The sequence below is a fragment of the Belonocnema kinseyi genome, chromosome 5 (genome assembly GCF_010883055.1).
Source record: "Belonocnema kinseyi isolate 2016_QV_RU_SX_M_011 chromosome 5, B_treatae_v1, whole genome shotgun sequence".
Taxonomy (NCBI): domain Eukaryota; kingdom Metazoa; phylum Arthropoda; class Insecta; order Hymenoptera; family Cynipidae; genus Belonocnema; species Belonocnema kinseyi.
In genome coordinates this window covers 69,098,581-69,120,234 of record NC_046661.1, presented here as the reverse complement: position 1 = coordinate 69,120,234, position 21,654 = coordinate 69,098,581, and the positions used below count along the sequence as shown (strand labels likewise).

Genomic DNA, 21,654 nt, shown 5'->3' with positions numbered 1-21,654 from the left:
ATAGATATTTATAAAAATATCGGTGAGAATTTTCTAACTCCAGCTTTACCATGCGCCTTGATTAATGGAAGTGACGAGTTTTTATATATAGGATGTCTAGTCTCGTGTAGTCGACTAGTCTTACAAGCACTAGGAGAATCGTCACAAAATACTCCTTTTGATTTGAAATTTGTTCGCTTTTTTTTCTCACTTAAAATTCCCAGTGAAGATCGTTGGTGGCTGCCGCAGATCTACTGCTTCTGGTCAACCATTTTTTTCCACAATTTTTCTCTTCTTGTTTCTCACTTGAGATTCCGAGTGAAGATAGTTGGTGACTGCTGCAGTGTATCTACTCCTTCTGGTCGGCCGTAGGTTCCAGAGTCAGTGAATTAAGCAATTACAACGGAGCCAACTAGGCTAGGTGAAGTCTCGCCTTTTATTCTAATTTGTAAAGATAAAAAATCACTGTGAGACTAGAAAGTTCGGCCAAATACGTGTTTTTTCAATTTTAATTCCATAGAAAGGTTCTTATTAGTACTTCACGAGAATGAATTATCAATAAAAAATATCTTGGCAAGATCGCCCAATTATGTGAAGGTATAAATTTAAAAAAAAACACTTCAATGAGGCATACAAGGAATGACTTTGGGGCCAAAGCTCTATCAGTTCGGTCCGGGGAAGTGTGAGTACAATATATGCCTTTCCCTTAAAAAATCAAGAAGTGCTAAAATATTCTTGTTTTATTTTAGCTTTACAATTAAACTTCATATCATATGTTGTTCAATTGTAAAGACTAATGGTCGAATCGGGACAAACTTTAAATTACTTTTCGAAATTCTGTATTCTAAAATATTGAAACTTTAGAAATTAAATTCAAGATAAGTCAACATTAAAATTCCACTTCAACGTCCAACATTCAAATTTAATCGTTGGATTCTTGATCTTTTTAATAACAAGAAATTCGTTGCTAAAATATTAAACGCCCTTCTTGATTATACTTTGCAGTTAAATGTAAGTAATATCTGTGAATCTGAAATAATAATAAAAATGTCGTTGATATTATTTAACAATTTTTAATTTTACATTTTTGGTTTTTATTTTTAATTTATAAACAAATTAAAAATGTTCTTCCAAAGAATTAATTAAACATAGAAAATATCTGGAACTAGAAATGGTTAAACCTTTGGCAATCACCCATATACTTACATAATTCCTTTTTATAGCGTAAAAAATAAAAAGTAATGTACAACAGCATTAAAAAAGGTTACAAGGTTTAAAAAATGTTTTGAAATATCGTGTTAATGTCTGATAAGTAAGGGCTGATTTCACAAAAGCGATGCATATCACATTGTAAAGCAAGACAAAAGAACAAAATCTAACCTATTTATTTTTTTCAATCTAATGATTTTTGTATAGTGACCCGCTCAGTTGATGGCAAGCTAACCACTATGATTAGTGGCGACGCTGGGTTGTCTGACCTAATTAATTAACTAAAGGAGATGTATCCAAACTTTCAATAAATAAGTAATTACAAATAAAACACAAAGAATCGAATTCTATTTTTAAAGGATGCACATTGAAAAAATATTCATATTGATATCAGGAAGTAGTTCCAAATTATTATAAAAAACATTTTAATTTCTATATTTTCCCTGACAGCTACTTTATTTCCCTGACACTTGGCTGACACATTATTTCCCTTACATTATCCTGACTTCCCTGCCTTCCCGGAAATGTGACCACCCTGAAAATGTGTCGCTTTATAGCAACATCTGTAAAGCGAATCTCTATTAAACGAACTTGATTTTGTCTCAGATGAGGCCTTGAATATGAGGACAGGAACCAGAGAGGAATTAGAAACGCAATGGAGACAAAAGCCATCTACAGTCAGCATCCCAAACGTTAGTGCAACATGAAGTGGATATAGAGACATGCAATATTTGGCTGAATAAGGCACTCTGTGCCCAGAAACGAAAAGATTTGACATTGTGATTTAGGACAGAGTTGTCAGCATTAGAAATTATTGTAAATACGTGTTACATCAAAATGCGATTAACCGGTGCCGCTTACGTGAAGATATCAACGAATCCATCCAGCACACTCTTGATGATTGTTGCATAATGACTCAGAGAGAGCACACGCACGGAAATAATGATGTGAAGGGCATTATAAAACAACAACTTTCCCTAAACATAACTCTTAAGATAGTGAATAAACTTCTGTAGATACATTCCAATTCCTGTTTTATAAAACGAATATCATATCTAATATTGGAATGTTACTATCCGGATAGATCATTATATCCCAGTCACTTTTAAGGACAGGTCATTTCAAATTATTAGAATATGTAAACAAAATTTGTTCTGAAAACTTTAACCAGATTGTTTGGCATAATACTTGACACAACTGTAAAAAATTTTATTCACATATAAAAAGGAATAAATGTGCGAGTTAAAAAAAAAATTTTTGAGCAAGCTATTATTATTATTAATATTCTGAGTTGAGACCATCACAGCCCCTGACTCTTGGGTAGTCCCGTTGCGTCCCCTTATAAACCTTAAGCTTGGCCCTAAAGCCCTCTCCATAAGGAGAGGACCGCAGCCACGATGTTGGCTGGTATTTCAGACTCATTGATGCAGTAACTGCCTGTGAGTGTTACACATTTCCCCGCAATAGCAAGGCTGCGACAGAGAATATGAGTAAAAGTCTCATTATCCTTTCCGCACATACGGCAGAGAAGACTTTCTTCAAGCCCTATATTATGCCTATGATACCGGAGGCTTCCATGTCCTATAAACATTTCTGTTAGGGCTTTGACTTCATTCCTCCCGAGCTTGAGTATTTCCTTCGGTCGATGAGGGTTTAGCTTTGAGCTCAAGAGTGTTTTAGCCTGTCTCCCACTCATTCTGATGTTCGTTGGTTAGCCAACTATTAATATCTTCAGTGACTAGCCTACTGGAAATGCCTACAAATGCCTCAGGTCCAGTAAAATTTTTCCTTTGCTGCTAGCTTTGCTAGCCTGTCCGATATCTCATTGCCCCTGATGCCACTGTGTCCAGGGATCTAGAGCAGAGTGACTCGGTTTTCTGTCGCTAACTTATTCACTGCCTCAAAACACTCCCACAGTAGTAGCGACGTGGTCGTTGTTTCATTCAGGGCCATGATAGCAGCCCTGCTGTTGGAGCAGATGTGAATGATTCTTTTATTTCCAGACTCCATTGCTCTATAAGCGCACTGGAGCAAGGCCATAATCTCAGATTGTAGGAATGTTGCGTAGGACCCCATCGCAATTGTGAAGCCCATTCCGTTCTTGCTACGATATACACCGGCTCCAGCGTTCTCCTTGTTCCTAGAGCCATCTGTAAACCGGCTGTGTCCATAACTGGGTAGGTGTGCCGCAAAGTTAGCCAATTCCTCTTTCGTGGATAGGCTAACTCGATACTTATTTTCGAAGAGGTAGCGGCGAGTGGGCATTTTGTCCCTGAGCATGCTCAGTGTCGGCCTTCTCGCGGTGTCGATTGGTATCCGCACTACGGTCGAGATACTGCTATCGTTTACCACATTTAATCCCCAGGCCGCCATCGCAGACACGGCCTTTATGGTGAGATTGAGGGGCTCCAAACCTATTAGTCAAAGAGTCCCTAATAGCTTCTTGTACTTGTTTTCCAGGTGATCGTTCCATGACAGCTTCTTATCCAGAATGACACCTAGATGTTTGGCTTGCTCTTTGATTTCCAGTTTTTGTCCAGCCAATTCCAATGTACTCGTGGTTCCCCACTTGTACTTTCTGGTGAATACAACTGCAACAATCTTACTTGGATTGACTGATAGTCCAGTCCTCTTACATCATGAATCTACTATTCTTAATGCTTGCTGCATTACTATTTGTAGCTCAATGTATGATATTTTTCAATTATACATAAAGGAGTGTGCTTTTACCTCTTATTTTTCTACCATAATAAATTATCTATTCGGAAATCGAGCGAGGATAGGAAACGTACCTTAAGATACTTTATTTAAAATATTGAAAGTAACTAAATAATGGATTTTATAGAAAGTTTTTAAACATAAATAGTCAAATGGATAGGTATGTTTTCCCACATCGTAAAATACTATTCTCAATAATATACTATAAATTGCATAAAATATTTAGAAGTTTACTGTAACTTACTCCAAAATTGTTTCCCTAAAATATTACATTTATATTTACATTTTTATTGCAGCACCCACCTCGAAAGTGAGGACTTACTAAACCCCAAGTGATTTGCCAAATGATTAGCTCAAAACGACAATTTCGGGTGGAAAATTTAGTGAAAAATTGTAAGTAATTGAATATTTGTTTGACAGCTGCATTTGTCTTCATCCCTTCGCACTGGTTTACGTTTTCGCTCTCGGGCGCAACTATGATAAGCGAGAAATTATGACCCGAGCCCTCGATGACGGAATTGTTTAATCCGTCAACACAGGAAAAGACATAGCTCCTGATTTGAACCCGGGCCGGAGAATTTTTTTTTCCGTTTCTCTAAAACGAAGACCTGTATAACGAAGAAGATTTACATGTACTTAATTAAGTTTTCATTTTCAAATTTTGAAGCTTTTAAAACTTTATTTTATAATGATAAAAATTGGAAGTGATCTTAATGGTCTCACATTTGAAAATGTTACAAATTGGATTCTTTAAACTTAAAATTATTTCAAATAAAACTAATTAAAAATGGTATGATTTCATGTGATTGCAGTGTCCACCCTATTTTAAAAGAATGATGTTTGCGGTCCTGAAATTTGCAAAACTAATGCTTTTATATAACACATACCAATTATTCCAACCAATTCTCGATCGTAGAGATCCGACAACTGTCCCAGGACTCGCTGGTCCGTGTCTAGACTGGGAGAAAGGCTGGAAACCTGTAGCATGTCTGGCTCACAAGCTAGCAATGCCTCCACCATCTTGTTGTCTACAAGAAAAACAAGTATCAATGTCTAATCACTATGTGCATCTCTTTAAAGTTATTTTTCGTAAAATAGTAGTAGCTTTCCATGATGTTTTTCAAGATATGCTTGAAAAAACAATTCCAGAAAACACTTCTACTATCTGTCCAAAAAATATAGGCACCTTGAATTTTGTACAGATTTTCCCGAAAATCTCAGCAGAAAAAAATCTAAAAATATGAGACAACATGCATGTTTCAGGTGAAGGTTTTGATCATACTGATACAGTGTTTAAAAATGTTCATATGATTAGTGAGTATTTCCTGTTGAATGGAAGGTGAAAAAGTACAATAATCATATTATCATTTCCGAATACTCACTTTGAATGGCTTTAAGTCACTGAAAATAAATGATAAAAATTCTGAAAAAATGTATACGGTTTCTTTGATCATTTCTGTTCACAACCGTGAAATTTAGAGCCAAAAATAATAATTTGTTAATAAGTTATCAACAAAAACGTAGGCAGGTATCATCTCCGAAACTAAGGAACGTATAGAGATGAGTCTTGAAGCAAATCACACATTTTTGGCTTGTGACAGTGTTGTATGTATTTTCAATGAGCAAAAAGTTGCACTTGAATGTTTAAAAAATTATTTTCTTCTTGGAAAAATACAAATACTTACGATAATCTAGGCACTTTGCGGGCGCTACTTCTACGCGTGCAATACGACCTTCTCTCGTACTCAGTCTATTGATATAGTCCCTAAGTCCTGATGCAAAAAAGTGTGCTTTCCTTCAAGAATCATCTCTGTACGTTCCTTAGTTTCGGAGATGACACCTCCCTACGTTTTTATTAACAACTTATTAAAAAATAATTATTCTTGGCTCTAAATTTCATCATTTATTTTCAGTGACTTAGAGCTATTCAAAGTTGAGTATTTGGAAATGATAATATGATTGTGGTACTTTCTTACCTTTCATTCACCAGGAAATAGTTGCTAATCATCTGAACGTTTTGAAACTGTATCAGCATTGCCGAAACCTTCGCCTGTGACTATAAGATTGAAAAATACTACACTTTTAACCAAAGTTTTGACCATTTTTGGATCATTCGGGTATCAATTTTTAAAATTCGAATAACCATAATTTTGTAAAAAAATACATATTTAAGTGCAAAATGATTATCTCAGTTGAGCATCTACAGCCTGTCCGATTTTTAATGAATTCGGTCTATTGCATCAATAACATCATATTTTAAATATGTCACTTATTCTTTGCACGATTTGTCTTAAGAATATGACTTTGTTTTTGTTTTCCATTGAAAGTAAATACGCTCTTTGTACCCACGACAAACAAAAGATTTCTATATTATTGAGTGAGTGTTTCCCTACTTACATAATTAAAACTGTGTTTGCGAAAGCTCACTTACTTATTGTTTCCACTGAGCCTGCCGATGCTACGTTAGCTTGAAACATTAAACAATGAGTTCATTTACGCATTTAACACAGATTTATTGATTAACCATGCTCATGAGATAATCCATGGGATAGCTATTATTCGAGAGCAATAGAAAGGACCCTTCCGACTAAGAAAGGGTACATCGGCCTAAGTACCGACTCAGATCGGTAACCACATAGGAATGTATAAACTTTGAGTATACATACAAAAACCAATTCTCAGAAAGCCTTGAATGCTTTTCGTCCTCTGTAAAGGCGAAAACAAGTGAAGCCCTTTATTCAACAATGATAAATATTAAACTGAATTAGCTAACATGTGGATTTGGGTGAGTGTTCTGCCGTCTTGATGAAGAAATTGTTCTTGGGTAAATCGGACATGCTCCATTTATTAGAACAAAAAAATGGAGAATTATAATTATTCATATGCAAAACTGTAGATATGTCAGACATTAATGCACAAAGTCGCCGATAATCCTTACTAATAAAGACATCTACGCAGATATACAGGAATTAACTGTAGTTGTGCTATTCGACATCAGGAAATCGGATTGCAGAAAGACCGAGGATCTTCATGAGCAAACACACATCTGCGCAGATATGTCTTTTATTAGAACCTGAAGGCTCAGCATTCGTGTATATATGCTAGAATTTCTGCACATGTGTTGTTACCTTATCACGAATTCTCGAAAATCGCTGTAGATATGCTAATTGAGACTCAATTATCTCGAGGTATGATTAAAATTTTTAATAATGATTAGCATAGTTAAATTTGTCTTTTAATCACGAATCCAAACAAATAAAAGACGCATTTTTCATAAAAATGCAGTTGTACAGTTTCTTTATCAGGGCGACAGTGCTGCAGTTCATAAAAACATCGTTTTGAATCGCACGACAACTCAATATGTTTGGACGGCATAGAAATAAGGAGCTAAATTGGTTTAGACATAACCTAAAAATATTAAAGGACGTTGTGGCCCAAAAAAAATAAAGTCATTTTTTAATCTACAACCCTGGTTTACCTTAGGTACGCTCATGTTAAAATCCTCATATTTCTCTTTTTCGCCTTTGATCTAACTTAACTCTTAGCCAGCTGAGTCTTCATGCAGAAGGATATGAGTAATTCGCACGAACAATCGCAATAGCGTGCCACGAGATTTAAATTGAGAAGAATGAAAGCTCGAAGAGTCAAGATGCTGCACGATATAATCCGTGTTTACATTATTTTATCTGCCCTTAGCTCGTGAAGAATTAAAAATATTTCAAGTAATCGAAAAATGCGCGTGGAAACCGCGCGCGTAAAAAGTGAAAACTTCAGTACTAAGTAATTTTACCTACAGTACAAGTCCGATAACCTTCCAACTTCGAGGCTGTAGGGGTGGGAAATTCCAGGAATTGCGGACTAATCGAATACCCTCTCAAGTAACATGATATTAGCTGCGCGCATGCGGGAATCATGGGCGCAAATCATGAGCAACATAGCACACGTAGTGAGAAAACCACAATTAGTGTACGTGTCGTACGTGTGATGACGTTTTAAGGGGAGTGTACACTTATAGGACGGCAAGTTATCGAAATTTTACTGTACTTCAATTACATGATTGGCCTACGATTTACTATACAATTTGGAGGTGAAACTTGTAGGTTAAAGGAATAAGAGAAAGAGAGGGTAAGATAAACCGAAGGACAATCGTGTAATTGAAAGAAGTGAAATCTCTACGTACATGAACATAACTGTTCCTTCCTCAAGGACAATGGACATTTCATTGTAAATTAATTGTAATCAGCATTGAAGTAGTTATGTACAGTTAGCATTGTTCTGGCGTTGCTGAAGTTTTCATTTCTTACGCGCGCGGTTTCCACATATATATTTTATTTACTTGAACTTTTTTTAATATTTCACGAACCAAAGACGAATAAAATAAAGTGAAGACTGGTTATATCATGCTGCATCTTGCCACTTTTAAATTTCAAATTGAGTGTGCCTATGGTAAACAAGGGCCGTCGATTCAGAAAATAAGTTTATTTTTTCGGCCACTATTAATTTGTCTCGCGACTCGAAACGATACTTCCATCGACCCTAGTACTCACCCATATCCATATATTAGCGTATATAAAGTTAATCATTTATTATTAAAAAAAAAGGTTTCACCTGTTTTCGTCTTTAAAGAAAATAACCAAAATTAAGGCCATGTGACAAGTGAGTCACGTGACTGATCACGTGATGAGAACAGTTTCTTTGTAAATATTTTATTTGTGCTTCTTTCATAATTATTAAAATTTTGGATCAGACCCACATTTCTTAGTGCTTCTTATTTATTAAACCAATTTTGAGAATAGAGGTGGCGCTTCGTGTGAAAATAAGTTATGAATTAAAAGAAGTGTCGGTAAGGTACGAACCTGGTCACACGATCCACTCGTCACATGGCTTTAAAGGCTTCTGAGAATTAGTGTATATGTATAAGGGTGGTCCAAAAAATGATTTTCGTGCTACAGGGCGTTACCCCCCCCCCCCAATTTCACATTCCGGATTCAACAAATTTAAAATTTGATCAAACATTTTTTTTTTCAATATTAACACGTACCATTGGACACTTCAAAATCTCATTTGATTAACATGGGGTTTTTAATTTTCAAAAAATTGAACTCATGCTCGAGGGATTTATCGAAACATGCCAAGCATTTTAGGGATTGAAGAGGAGTGTGTACGAAATAAAACCGTACTAATAACTTTTATCCTTACCCTTCCTTACCGCCCCCGCCAATCCCCAAATATGACCCGAAAATAAAACAACTACATTTTTGCGCATTATTGTTAATTTTTAGCAATTTCTGTTCATGTATCTGTTAATGTATTTTTTCTATGCACATTACATTGGGCATCTCTGACTCAATTTTTAGACATTTTGTAAATAAACAATAATTACTTGTTTAAATAATTACATAATGTTTTTCAAAAAATGTACTACTACAAACAATGACCAACTATTATATTTAAATCAGAAAGTAAGATTATTTTTTACATTTTTTTAGAATAAATATTTGTTTAAATAAGTTACATGTATTTAAACAATTAAAACTTATTTATAAAGTCATGAGAAATATTGAAAATTTCCATGAGTACTTATTTGTATAAAAATACGACAAAAATTGCTAAGAATTAACAATAATACGTAAACAATTTTATTTTTTATTTTCGGGTCATATTTTAGGCGCTGCAGGGGCGGTAAGGGTGGATTAAAAGTCAAAGTTATTAGTATGGTTTTATTTCGGAGACACTCCTCTTTAATTCTTAAAAAGCTTGGCGTTTTTAAATAAAACCCCAGATATATTGTTCGAAAATTCTAAATTTACCCCATGTTAATCAAATGGGATTTTAAAGTACCGGGTTGCGCGTGTGTTAATATTTGAATTCTTTAAAATAAAAAATTACGGACTTATTTCCACCGAAAGTTGTAAACTTTCGAGGGGGGGGGGGGAGACTTGCTCTCTAGAGTGAAAAAAGTTTTGCAATGAATTTTTGGACTACCCTAAGGTTCACCTATCTTAGTCGGAAGTGTCGTTTGCCATTATTACAACTTCTTTTTAGAATAAAATCTTACAGTATTTTGCTACTTTGCTAGACCAAAATCGAAGGTAAAGTTCTAATGCCTAAGGTCAAGGATTAGAACGAAAACAAAAGACTTGAAATTTAGTACCTTCTAGTGTCGTTGTTTTCCCTGGAACATATGGGTCAGTGGCTCTTCTATATTTTTGCCTTCCACCTCTAACTCGATCTAATCTTACTCCTTCCTTCAGCATTCCTTGCCGCAAGCACTTTTGAAATCTGCAGGCTTGGCAAGCTTTTCTTCTACGTTTGTTTATTTCGCACTCGCCTTGTGCTGGACATGTGTACTCGATGTTTCCTGTGAAGTTACTAGCTATTTTATCATTACATTCATGGTCCAAAACCAGATAGTAATGAGATAATTTATATTGGAGTCTGGATCTAACTTCAGATACCTATTTTTATTGAACTTATCATTAAACATCAATATTTTAAAACAAAAATTAATTTTTGGCATGGTGTCTGGCCGATACTAAATCAAAAACTTTGGGGTTTTGAAACGCTATCTCTCAGTTTAGTTAATCTTAAAAAAGAAATTATTTTCTACTTTTAACATTATTTTTTTTTAAATGATTCAAAGCTTCTGATAGGATGATTTGAAGACAGCCTGTGTATTGAGACTAACTTAAAAGTACTAAAATTAAGGTAAACGGAAAATCAATTTACAATAGGAAAAGCAAAGTGATTTTAAAATTAAAATGGCCCACAGCTTTTCGAACTCGGTTATGTTTAGAGCTTAAGAAAAGTTAATTGCTACATGATTGTTACAGTATTGTCACGGAAGATTTACTAGTCTACCATAGCCAGGGGGGTCTAGGGCAGTGCAGGGTGGTTAAAGCTGAAGTGGCTCGGGCGAAAGCCACGGAAAAATTGGCTGACTTAGTTTTACGTTACGTTTAAAATTGGTCTTTCATGTCTATAAAATTTTAATTAAAAGTGTTTAAAAAATAGCACTTCAGATAATTGTCACTTTATCCTATTAATTTGTAAGTAACTATGTTTGCCTTGACGATTATGAATTAATAAGAATACTGTCTATTACTTTGGGGGAAAAAATTATGTTAAATTCCAAATGTTAGTTAGTCCTTATTCTGAATGCGTGCACTCTGTAGTTCGTCTAAATGCTCTACCTGATTTTCAAAAATAAATTAATTGTAACATTGTTTTTGTCATGCACTAGGCTGATATTAAGGGGGACTTACACCTTGTAGGCCAATTTTCCAGCCAATTTTCTGAAATTCATTGTGAAAAAATTAAAGTAGATTTCAATACGGGACTCTTTCTATTCTATTATAGATTTATTGAATTTCACAAATAGTTTTTGTCACATATTCATTTTGAGTTTCAAGAGCTGGAGATGGCATTGACAATGACCCTGTCAGAAGTGCAGGGTCAAACGGTGTACAGGATTTGGTCGATCCTAATAATCCGAAATCAAAAATTCAACAACACTTTTAATTCTTATTAACTTAGCGAAGTCCCGATTGTTCACTTCTTCAAAATTTTGCTTTTCGCAAAATGGCGGCAATTTGTCAAAAAAGTCATTTTTTACCATTTTTTCTGTCCTATTTGGAGCTGTAAAAAATCAGAAAAACGAAATTGGTCAAAAATGAACATCGGGTCCTGAGCAAGATGTTCAGTGAATCAAAAAAAAAATATCATGATACGTCGGGTTTTCCCGTAATCGTGCACACCCGTTTGAAAAATGCAACTTTTGGGAAAAGGCCTTTAAATAAAGTTTTAGAACGCTATAACATGTGAATCATGGAACATACGTTCATAGAGTTCGCCTTCCCGGTCAAGGGGAAATTTACGATGAAATTAACGAGAAATTCACGAAAAATATCGATTGAGCTGGAAAACCATTCACATTCCAGTAGCACTGCAGCGACACAGGAACGCGTGGAACGGCCATGCGCCGTCATGTTTGACGAGCTATAACTCTTGAACTGTACAGAATTCTTCCAAATCCTTTTAGAAGCTCATTTCTAAGACCCTTTGGTTCAGAAAAATGCAATAATAAAAAAATATTTTTTTTTATACCGATAAGGTGTAATTCCTCCTTAAGTTTATCATATACTATAGTAGTATTTTTGCATTAAAGATTTGTTTTAACAATCATACTCAGGTATATATCTGAAATATTCGAATTATCATTTTATACAAAATTTGTTACATTTTTACACTAACTTTACTTTTGGAGTTAATTACACTGAAAAAAATGGTTAGTTGCGACATGAAGCTCCTTATTAGTAGAGTTGGTATAAGCTACGACAACTACTTCGATGGTAACAGTAACTAAACAGTTTTCTACGGTAACAAGTCGCCGTTAGTCCTCCTATGAAGGTTGTATTAGTGAGGATAGTAATTGTAGTTACAACAAATAAATTAGTTACATTTGCCAGCAATTTATTTTCCAAGAAATAAAAGTAGTAAAGGTTACAAGTTTCGGCCCTTGGCGATATTGGCAGAACTGAATTCTGAGCAGTGCTGCCAACATTGGCATCGAAATGTTTCGTCATGTTTTCGATGATCGCCACTTTAATCTGAACCTTTACGTATAATGTGTAAACACGTGGAAAATATTAAAGAGCATCGTACAGATCCTTAGGGCGTCCTCAACGGCCTACGCTTAGGGCACCTTTTCACGGAGGCCTGTTTTGAAATAATCTTGGAATTAATATTTTTCATAGGATTTATTTCCAGTTACTTTGTTGGTTTATGGCAAATCTGATTGATAACCTATAGATACGAACTCGATGTGTCAAATAAATTCAACGAATACTTCAAAACAGGCCTCCATGAAAAGGTACCCTAATTTGTATAAATACATCATCGTGACAATTCAGCTTGCCAGCAGGATGAATATAATTATATGAATAGTAAGAAAATATAAGATTGAATATTAATATTATATAAGATCATATAATAGTAAGGATTACTACTTTAAGTAGTAAGATCAACTACGTTATTTGTAAAATAACTAATTTAATAGTAAGACTTAATAACTAAAGTAGTAACGCTTACTATTTAAAATAGCAAACACAACTACCTGAAAGTAGTACCTACCATCGAAAGTTGTAGCGACAACAAATAAAGTAGTAAGGACAACTACTACCAATCTTGCGAATAAAAGTAGTAACCTCAACCACTTTAATAGCAGCGGCATATATTACAAACTAAAATAGTTGGGCCTACTACTTTGTTAGTTGTCCCAACGGACTATTTTTTTCAGTGTAGATAATACAGAGTACCTATAATTTAATAGGCCTTTTTTGCATTTTTAACATGCTCGTAAAGGTTCAGTCAGAATCTAGAAATAACCCAAGGTTTAGATTTTCCTCGCTGCGCCTCGCCTCGCACGCTTTTCGCTCTTTTGTCGCTATGCCTCGCATTACCAGCCTCTGAGTCCGCGGAAACACCTAATACTTAACTACTATTTACAATATTTACATTTCTCTTAGATCTACTTCCTCTCCTATTTACAATCTTTCCTTCTCCATTCCTCTTCCTCCTTCCTTCTCTTCTTCTCTATCTTACGCAACGCCCCCTTCACCCATGCTACTACCCAATTGTCACCCCTTTCATGCAACAATACCTCCATGTTTATCCCCCTCCTTTCCACCTCTTCACATTCCTCCAACTAATGCTCCAATTGTGCATCCCTCTTCCCGCACAATTCACACATTCTCTTCTCTCTAGAAAGCCAGAACGTATTATAATTCCCCATGCAACCGCACCTCATTCTCGGAATAAGTTCCTGACTTCCTTGCTCTCCTTTCTTACACAAATATTGCGCCTCTCCCTTGTCATAATCCACACATAGTTTCCATTATAACTTGACTCTCTTATTCTCTCCTCTCCGTCTGCCTTCTCTTTCTCCATGCCATTCTTTTGAACCAACTCATATACCTTCCTACCTTCCTCGTGCATTCTGCTAACTTAATCCGTCTGCAATCCATTCGTTCTAAAATACCTTTCCCTTTCCACCTCCATCTTGGCACCACTACGTCTGTTCTCCTTATCCCACCAACACTCCCTAACCAATTTACTTCCCCACTCTTCCAAAAATTTCTCCTCATATTTAAACGCTCGACTCCCTGTTATAATCCCTAAACTCGTTCGTGCTGCCTCCCTCCTGACAATATAGTTCGGCGTATTCCTTGCCAACCCCAGTATTCACTGTACATACCTTTCCCGTACCCTATTTACCTCCTCACTTACCTTCCAACCCCACACCTCCAATCCGTGAAATAAGACACTCATCACTAGCGGATCAAACAATTTCATTCTCCTTTCAAAATCATCTGCGAACAATCTTTTCCCCCGCACCCACACCTGCCTCATCACCACATTTGCCCTTCTCACTCTCTCTTTTATATGACCATCCACTCCCCCATTTCTTCGAAACAGGAAGCCCTGAACACCATAACCTTCAACTTGTCCGCATTTAACTAACCTATTCTTGTCCAAGTAACGTCTCAACCTCTTCATCATCTCCTTTAAAGCCTCTTCGCTCTTTGCCAACAGCACTATGTCATCTGCATATGCGAGTGACTATATCCTGACTCCTCTTACCACTCCGGCCGCTAGCTTACTTTCCGTATCCGCGATCAAAATCGCAAAAAGCGTTGAGCTAAGTGGGCACCCTTGCCACACCCCCTATCCATCCAGAATCCCTCGGAGATTCCCTCCCCTCCTCTCACCCTATCTTTCGTCTCCTCATATACCTCCGTTACCCTTTTTGGTTAATTCTCTATCCACCATGTGTTGAAAGACGTAAATATTGTCAATAGTGCTCCTTCTCTCTCTAAAGCCCGCCTGCGTCTCCGGAAATATTCCTTTCCCCTCAAAATCCTTTCGCAGCTTATCTGCTAACACCATAGCGTAGTACGATCAACCCCTTTCTCCAGCCTCTTGGGAATCCCTTCCCCCTCAATACTTTTTTCACTACCCCCTTCAACAACTGCCTTACCTCTTGTCTATCTGACCCTTGAAATGAATCCTTAAAAAATTTCCTCCATTCGTCGCTCCCTATCTTCTCACTTATCCCCACCCTACGTTTCCTAAATGTATTGATTATCTTCCACACGTCCCCTTCTGTCTTAACATTTCTCAACTCCTCTTACAGCTCTTTTTCTTTTTCCTGCTCTTTGTTCTTACACATCGCCCTAAACTCCTTCCTGATTTCTACGTACTCCTCCCTTTTGGAGGTTCCTTCCTTCCACTTCCTGTACATCTTTTTCAGCTTTCTCTTCATCATTTTACATTCCCTATCCCACCACGACTTTACCATTCCTTTCTTATTTTTCCCAAATACCTTCTTTTGCACACAACCTTTCAGTTTCTCTCGGACATCCTCCCATATCTCGTCCACGGACTACCCCTCAAAGCTTACGTTGCCCAACTGCTCCTGATACTTCTCTATCGCCTCTCTCGTCCATGACACCCTTTCCCCTAACGACCCTTCTTCCCCACCCTGCCTTTCGCCAGCCTCCGCCTGTATCCGCAAACTCAATGGCTGATGGTCTGATTCCACCCTTCCTTCCACTGCGAATTTCTCAATCTCCTCAAACCCTTGCATATTCATAATCACGTAGTCTATCACCGATACACCCCTCTTACTCACATACGTGTATTCTCCCTCTTCGACCCCTTTTGCCATGCCATTCGCCGCCCACCCTCTATCCTCCACCCAGTCTCTTAGAATTCCCCCTCTTTATTTATTATTTTATCCTTCGATTTTCTTTCAAAGCTCTCCCCTATCTGGTACAGGCCCCTTTCCCGCCCAATTCTCGTATTAGAGTTTCATCCCATTACCACCATACCCTCATTTCTCTCTCCTAATAAGTTTTCTACCCTTTCTTTAATCCTTTCCATTCCATCTTTATTGCACACAGTCACAAATTTATACATGACCCCTCCTATCTTTACGGCCCTCATTTGCACACCCTCCCCCTCTCCCTCTCCACGAACTTCTTCCGCTAATCCATCCCTAACCCCTGTTATAATTCCCCCAATAGAGCTTCGTTTCCTCTGTACTTTGACCACCTCTTGTAGCCTCCACCTATACCCCCTGGGCAACTTTCGCTCTCCTTTATCCCATTCCTTTCTCTCTACCCACGTCTCTACCAGTTCAATCACATCAAATTCCTGAATATGCCTCCAGAAATCCTTATCTTTCTTCTTTACCCCTGCTACGTTCCAGTGCAACACCTTTAATATTCCTCCACCCTGCTTTACTCTCACCCCCCTACTTCCCCCGAAACAAATTCCCCTGCACTTCCTTCAACACCTCCTTCTCCTCCTCCCATACCCACATTTTCTCGTCTATTTTTATTTTCCGATACCCCGCCTTCACTGCTCTCCCTTCGCTCTTCTCCTTCCTAGCCCTGTCATTTAGCATTCTCTGAACATTCTCTTCCTTCCTCGTCAAATCTTGATCGATAAAAACCTTATTGTCCTTTATCCTAGTTTTGTTACGCATTACCACCAATTTTTCTTCCTAGCTCTCCAATTCCACCACCGCCACTTCATTTTCCTTCCTCCCCTCCATCCTAACTTTCCATACCTTGCCTTTAACCCACTCTATGCTCTAAAACAGCGCTTCCACCCCGTCCCTTTCTTCCCCGCTTTTGAGCTTCAATGCTCTTATCACTATATTATTTATCCTATCTGCCTTCTTTTTTCTCTCCATTCTCAACTCCATTACCCTTATCCTTTTCCTTTCCGCTCAAACCTCCTTTTCATTCCTACGCTCCCCTACTTTCTCTTCTATCATGATCCCCACTTTCTCCCAAATACCTTGCTTCTGAACCCTCCCCCCTGTCCACTGCTTCCATTCCCGACCTGCCCTCCACCTTCTCCAGCCTTTTTTCGCCCTTGCCTTCGACATCCTAATATTTTCTTCCATCTCCTTTATTTTATCCTCTTTTTCCTTCCTTACCGACACAAACTCCCTCTGCAATCCTTCTACTTTTCCCCTCAGCTCTGCTACTTTCTTTCCCCATCGTTCATCTCTTACCCTCAGGTCCTCCCTCATACTTTCCATCTGCTCCATTGCCCCTCTTACGTCCTCCCTTAACCCTCTGATCTCGCCTATCAGCATCCCGATAGCCTCCTTCTCCGTCTGCCCCTCTATTTTTAGGGAGGTGACCTACGTGTTCGTACGCTTTTTTTAAAGGGACTCTCTAGCGCGCTTTTCTCCGGACTCTCTTTGCTTTCCTTTTTCCTCTTCAAGAGATCCTCTCCCTCACTTGCACTGGACGTTCTCTCACTTGCCTGATCGCTTCTTCCGCTCCGATTTTTCCCCCTCCCTGACGCGCCACTTGACACCGGGCCACGCACAACTGGCCGCCGTGCCTCTCCTGATATTTCCTCCCATACACAAAACTACTCACTGCCGGCCACAGATGTCTCTTAAGGGTGCTGCCGCTTACCGAACTAAAATTTCAGTTTCTTTGCCCTATTTCACCTCTCACATTCCCTTTAGCCACCCTTTTCTCACCCCTAGCGTCCCCCATCCCTACAAGAATCTCCCTTGCCCACCATGAAGGCCCAAAAACCTAAACACAAAACTACCCCGCTCCCTTGCAAACCTAACCTCACTTTCCCTATACAAGGTTGGAAAAGGAATAATGGGTGTACAGTTTTGCGGAAATAAATTATCTTTGCCTGGCTCGTTAATAAAGAGTATATTGGCTTTACTTGTCTTTGATCTTCGAATGGCTCTTGCCAAAGTAATAGAATAAAATTTAAAGAGTATTAGATTTACTATTTGGTAAATCTATTACTCTTGAATCCATATACTCGTATGTATTATTTCCTTATAATTAATCCGGACGATCCTTTCAATGTCAGTTGAGCTTTCGTGTTCAGTGAGATGATGTGCTTTTCTAATACTTTTATTCTTGAGTTTACTTAACTCAACTCTGCTTAAAAAATTGTTGTTTGAAACTCGTGCCTTAACAACTCTGAGGACTAAGGCTGATGCAAAGATTAAAATAAATTCGGGATTGATTTCTTTAATCGGGAAGGAAGTCTGTTTGACAACAGAGGGTGCTCTGGTGCTTGGAAGGGCAAGGGTGGTTTGGGTGATCTAGGGTATCTAGGGCAACGTTATGATTTGCTGCGATGAAGAGGGTTTCTATCCAGATGGGAGAAAAGTTCTCCATAACGCAAATGTACTTCGAAGCTACTGAAATGTAGTATGCAATTGACGGAAGGAAGGGGTCCAAGAATAAATAGACAAGTAAAATAGCGTTTTATTTTTTTTATAATATATATATATAATATATATTTTTTTTTATAATGAAGCAGTATAATTTTACGGCTTGCTTGCCCAATAAATGGCCTTTTCTCATCAATTACTTCGTTCGAGTTGTTAAATATAGTCTTCTGTTAAAGAAATTAAACCAGGTACTTGATTTTTAATATGAAAGAGCGATTCAGGAACTATCGATAGCATCAAAAAAATGAACTTCGATTTTTTAACCCTAAGATATATATTTCAATGCATTAATAACAATTAACGTAAAATGCATTTAAAGATCCCGCTTCTACCTACTCGATCGGGGTGGTTCAATCGACGATCAATGAGCTTCCGGCCCTTAATATCACCACGGGTAAGATCATGCATTTGCATAAGAGATTGAATAAAATTTCGTTCGTTAAGCGATTATACATCTCTTGCCGTCACGACGGATGCGGAATTATTTATCTCCATTGTCTTTATAACCGAATTGTTTTAAGTACAGCTTACATCGTTACAAATGACAGAGATCTTCTCTGAAAAATGTTCAACTAAAACACGAGATGATTGGCAAAGGAGAGTTCCTTTACAAAGCCGGAGCAGGCGGATGAGATCCTTAGCCGTAATTTTAACATGAGAAGTGAGGAAAGTGGGATACTACTTAGAGACGCTTCAATTCTAAATAAGATGAAAAGAAAGCAGAGTATGAAAAATTCTGCTAATTGCTACTCGAAAAGAAAATGTACGTAAACTTTCACAGAAATATAGAAAATTAGTCTTTGGCGAAGGATCGAACTTTTGCTTTCCTTAGATCTTCAGGACCTCATTTAGGTAAAGAGGATTGTGATACATGGTCATAGGTGTGATTTATCGCCGCTTTATTGGAAGCCGGTGTCAATTAAATGGCAGTTGCTCCCAGTGGGACCCGGACGTGATCGTTTAACGCTTTTTTAAAATTATATATACCGTAAGCTTAACTTCCTACTAGTTATAGAGAAGCGTGAGTTAGAATTCAAATTCAAAATAATTATTTAAGTTTAAGTAGTGTCTTGATAAACCTACATTAGAATTACTAACATTAAAATTTTATTCATCAAAATAAACTTTTTCACAACATTTGGATTTTTTAAGACATACAATGCCAGATCAATTTCTAATAATATTAATATGTGTTTTGTTTAGTAAAAATCCATAGAAAGTAATTCTGAGTCGAAATGCGCAAACGCAACTGCAAAAATAAGTAATCTGGCTCGAACAGCGCACTCGCCGCAGCTAGAAACAGTGATCTCGCTGAAAGAAACGGCCATTTTTTCAAGTGTGGTCTAGCAGTTTTGAAAATATTTAAATGGATTTCTTACTGGTTTACGAGAAAAAAAGAAAACAATAATTGTACCCAAAGACCGGACTATATGACCCCGAAAGATTTGGCTATCCTAAAACGAATCCGATGTCTTATTTGATCTATACAGGTTTTTGAGATAATCTAACCTAAATGTGCAAAAATGGCTATTTTTTGCCACATACGAGGAAATATAACATTATCAATCAATTTTTTCTCAAAACTGATAATGCTATCGTTTAGAACTCCTTTTTATCTTTCATTTCCATTTTCGATCATCCCGAACCGATTTTTTTCTCCAAAATATCGTACATGAGTCATTTCAGATCCACAATGTAAAACTAGCAAAGAAGACGAAGAAAGCGAATACATGGTTAGTGTGCCATATCTCGTGAAAACAGCAAGTTTGAAATGATTAAAAATATAAATGAAGGGTAAAAATAAGTACTAAACGATGGCGGTCGCAGTTTTTAGTTGAAAAACACATGGTCCGGTCTTTAAGTACAAAAAAGATGACACTTTTGTCGGCCTGTGTTATTTGCCTTTATATTGTTGATTATTAATATTTTTATATGTTAATTTTGTTCGTCTACTTGGTCGAAATCAATATTATTAAAATATTGTTTAATCTTAAGATTGTGAAAAAATTCTCTCTAGCTCCGCTGAGATATTAGCCCAGGTCCTTCAGGTCGCCAGTTGTGTTTAGAAAGAAAAAATCTTACAAGTATAAGGAATAACGTTGACATTCAGCTTGTAAGGAGTTTGTGAAGAAAATATTCTCGTTTCTCCATAGCTCAATTGCTTCCCAGTGACGGAAAGCCATCGATTGATCGGTAGTCTGTATTCCACCAGGCTCGCCCTGTAGCCTCTTCTTTCTCCTCGGAATCGGGCCGCTTGGATCGAACTAAGCGCTACGACTCCTTGGACGAAACCTCGGTTTCTACACACAGCCAAGTGGATCTTTTCATGACGATCTCGGACGGTTCTGCACCTGACTGTCCATTCGGTCGGGTTTCTCCAGCGACGGTTCCACCGGGACCGGATTGCGCCAAACCTTGACCAAATGGGCGGGCCTCAAAGAGCGCCACTTCCTTTGGAAACGGCTTGCGCCTCCACCTAGACGGCAAGAAGAACCACAAGCAACGGTTCCCGTGAGAACAGGCTTGCATTCTACAGCCGCCGTCAAGCCCAGCACTGCTTCCACAGGATCACCGCATCCGGCTTATATCAACTTTGAAGATTTTTTGTGCTCAAACAAAGCTTCACAAAACTTTTTGCCAGAGGACTTTTTTGTTTATTTTTTGTGCACTATCATATAGTAGAACAAGGGGTTTTATAGGTGGTGGGGCACCCTTTATAGTATGATTTTTTCGTTTTTAGCGTGATGCAAAAGGAAACATATGGCATAACAAAGTTCGACGGAACCAATTTTGCAGTCTAGAAATTTGGTGTGCTGTTTGCGCTTCAAGCACAGGTCTGGTGGAAATTGTTCAGGGGAAAGATACAGAGCCTGACAGAGATACACAGCTCGCAGCATGAAAAATATGGAAGAAGAGTAAGTTACAAACCTTTGAGGTGTTGCTAAGTTCGATTATTAGGTCTCTTCACTTTTTGATTAATTGTGTTACACCTTCAGAAATCTGGGATGAACTGCAATCTTTGCTTGGAGATACAAGTGAGGATGCAAAACCAAATTGTTAGCAACAATTTTATGGGTTTCGTATCAAGGATAGAGAATACATTGCGACGCAGACAGAAAAATTCGAGACTATCTGTAAGAAGTTAAATGACGCAGGTGAAAAACTACCTGATTCTGCCGTGATGTCGAAGCTGCTTAACAGCTTGACGTCTAAATTCTCTGCATTTACCATGGTGTAGGAGTGCATTGCGAAATCTGGCCGGGAAAAGGTGAATTTAATTGCGAGGATAATCCGTGAGGATAAAAGATTGACAGCCACGGAAGACATTCTTTAGCGCACGCGAATGCTCGTGATTAGTCTCGATGCAACTAGCGATCGTTAGATACCTGAGCTTCAGATCCTGTATTGATTTTCACCGTTCTCGACCTTCCTAGAACTGCTGTCTTACGTAGTTT

The 21,654-nt window shown here is 37.7% G+C and overlaps 1 protein-coding gene across 6 annotated transcripts in view; it reads right to left on the bottom strand.

The window, feature by feature from the left end:
• The window catches only part of LOC117172435 (steroid hormone receptor ERR1), a 281,691-nt gene that overhangs the window by 22,389 nt on the left and 237,648 nt on the right, over positions 1-21,654 (bottom strand). For 5 of the 6 annotated variants that reach the window (XM_033360366.1, XM_033360368.1, XM_033360364.1 and 2 more), the window contains 3 exons: positions 10,061-10,267; positions 6,338-6,373; positions 4,794-4,934 (listed from right to left, as the gene is read on the bottom strand). In XM_033360366.1, coding sequence (XP_033216257.1) covers positions 4,794-4,934; positions 6,338-6,373; positions 10,061-10,267 — 384 coding nt within the window. The remainder of the gene's footprint in view (positions 1-4,793; positions 4,935-6,337; positions 6,374-10,060; positions 10,268-21,654) is intronic. The other variant, XM_033360365.1, reaches the window with a different exon arrangement.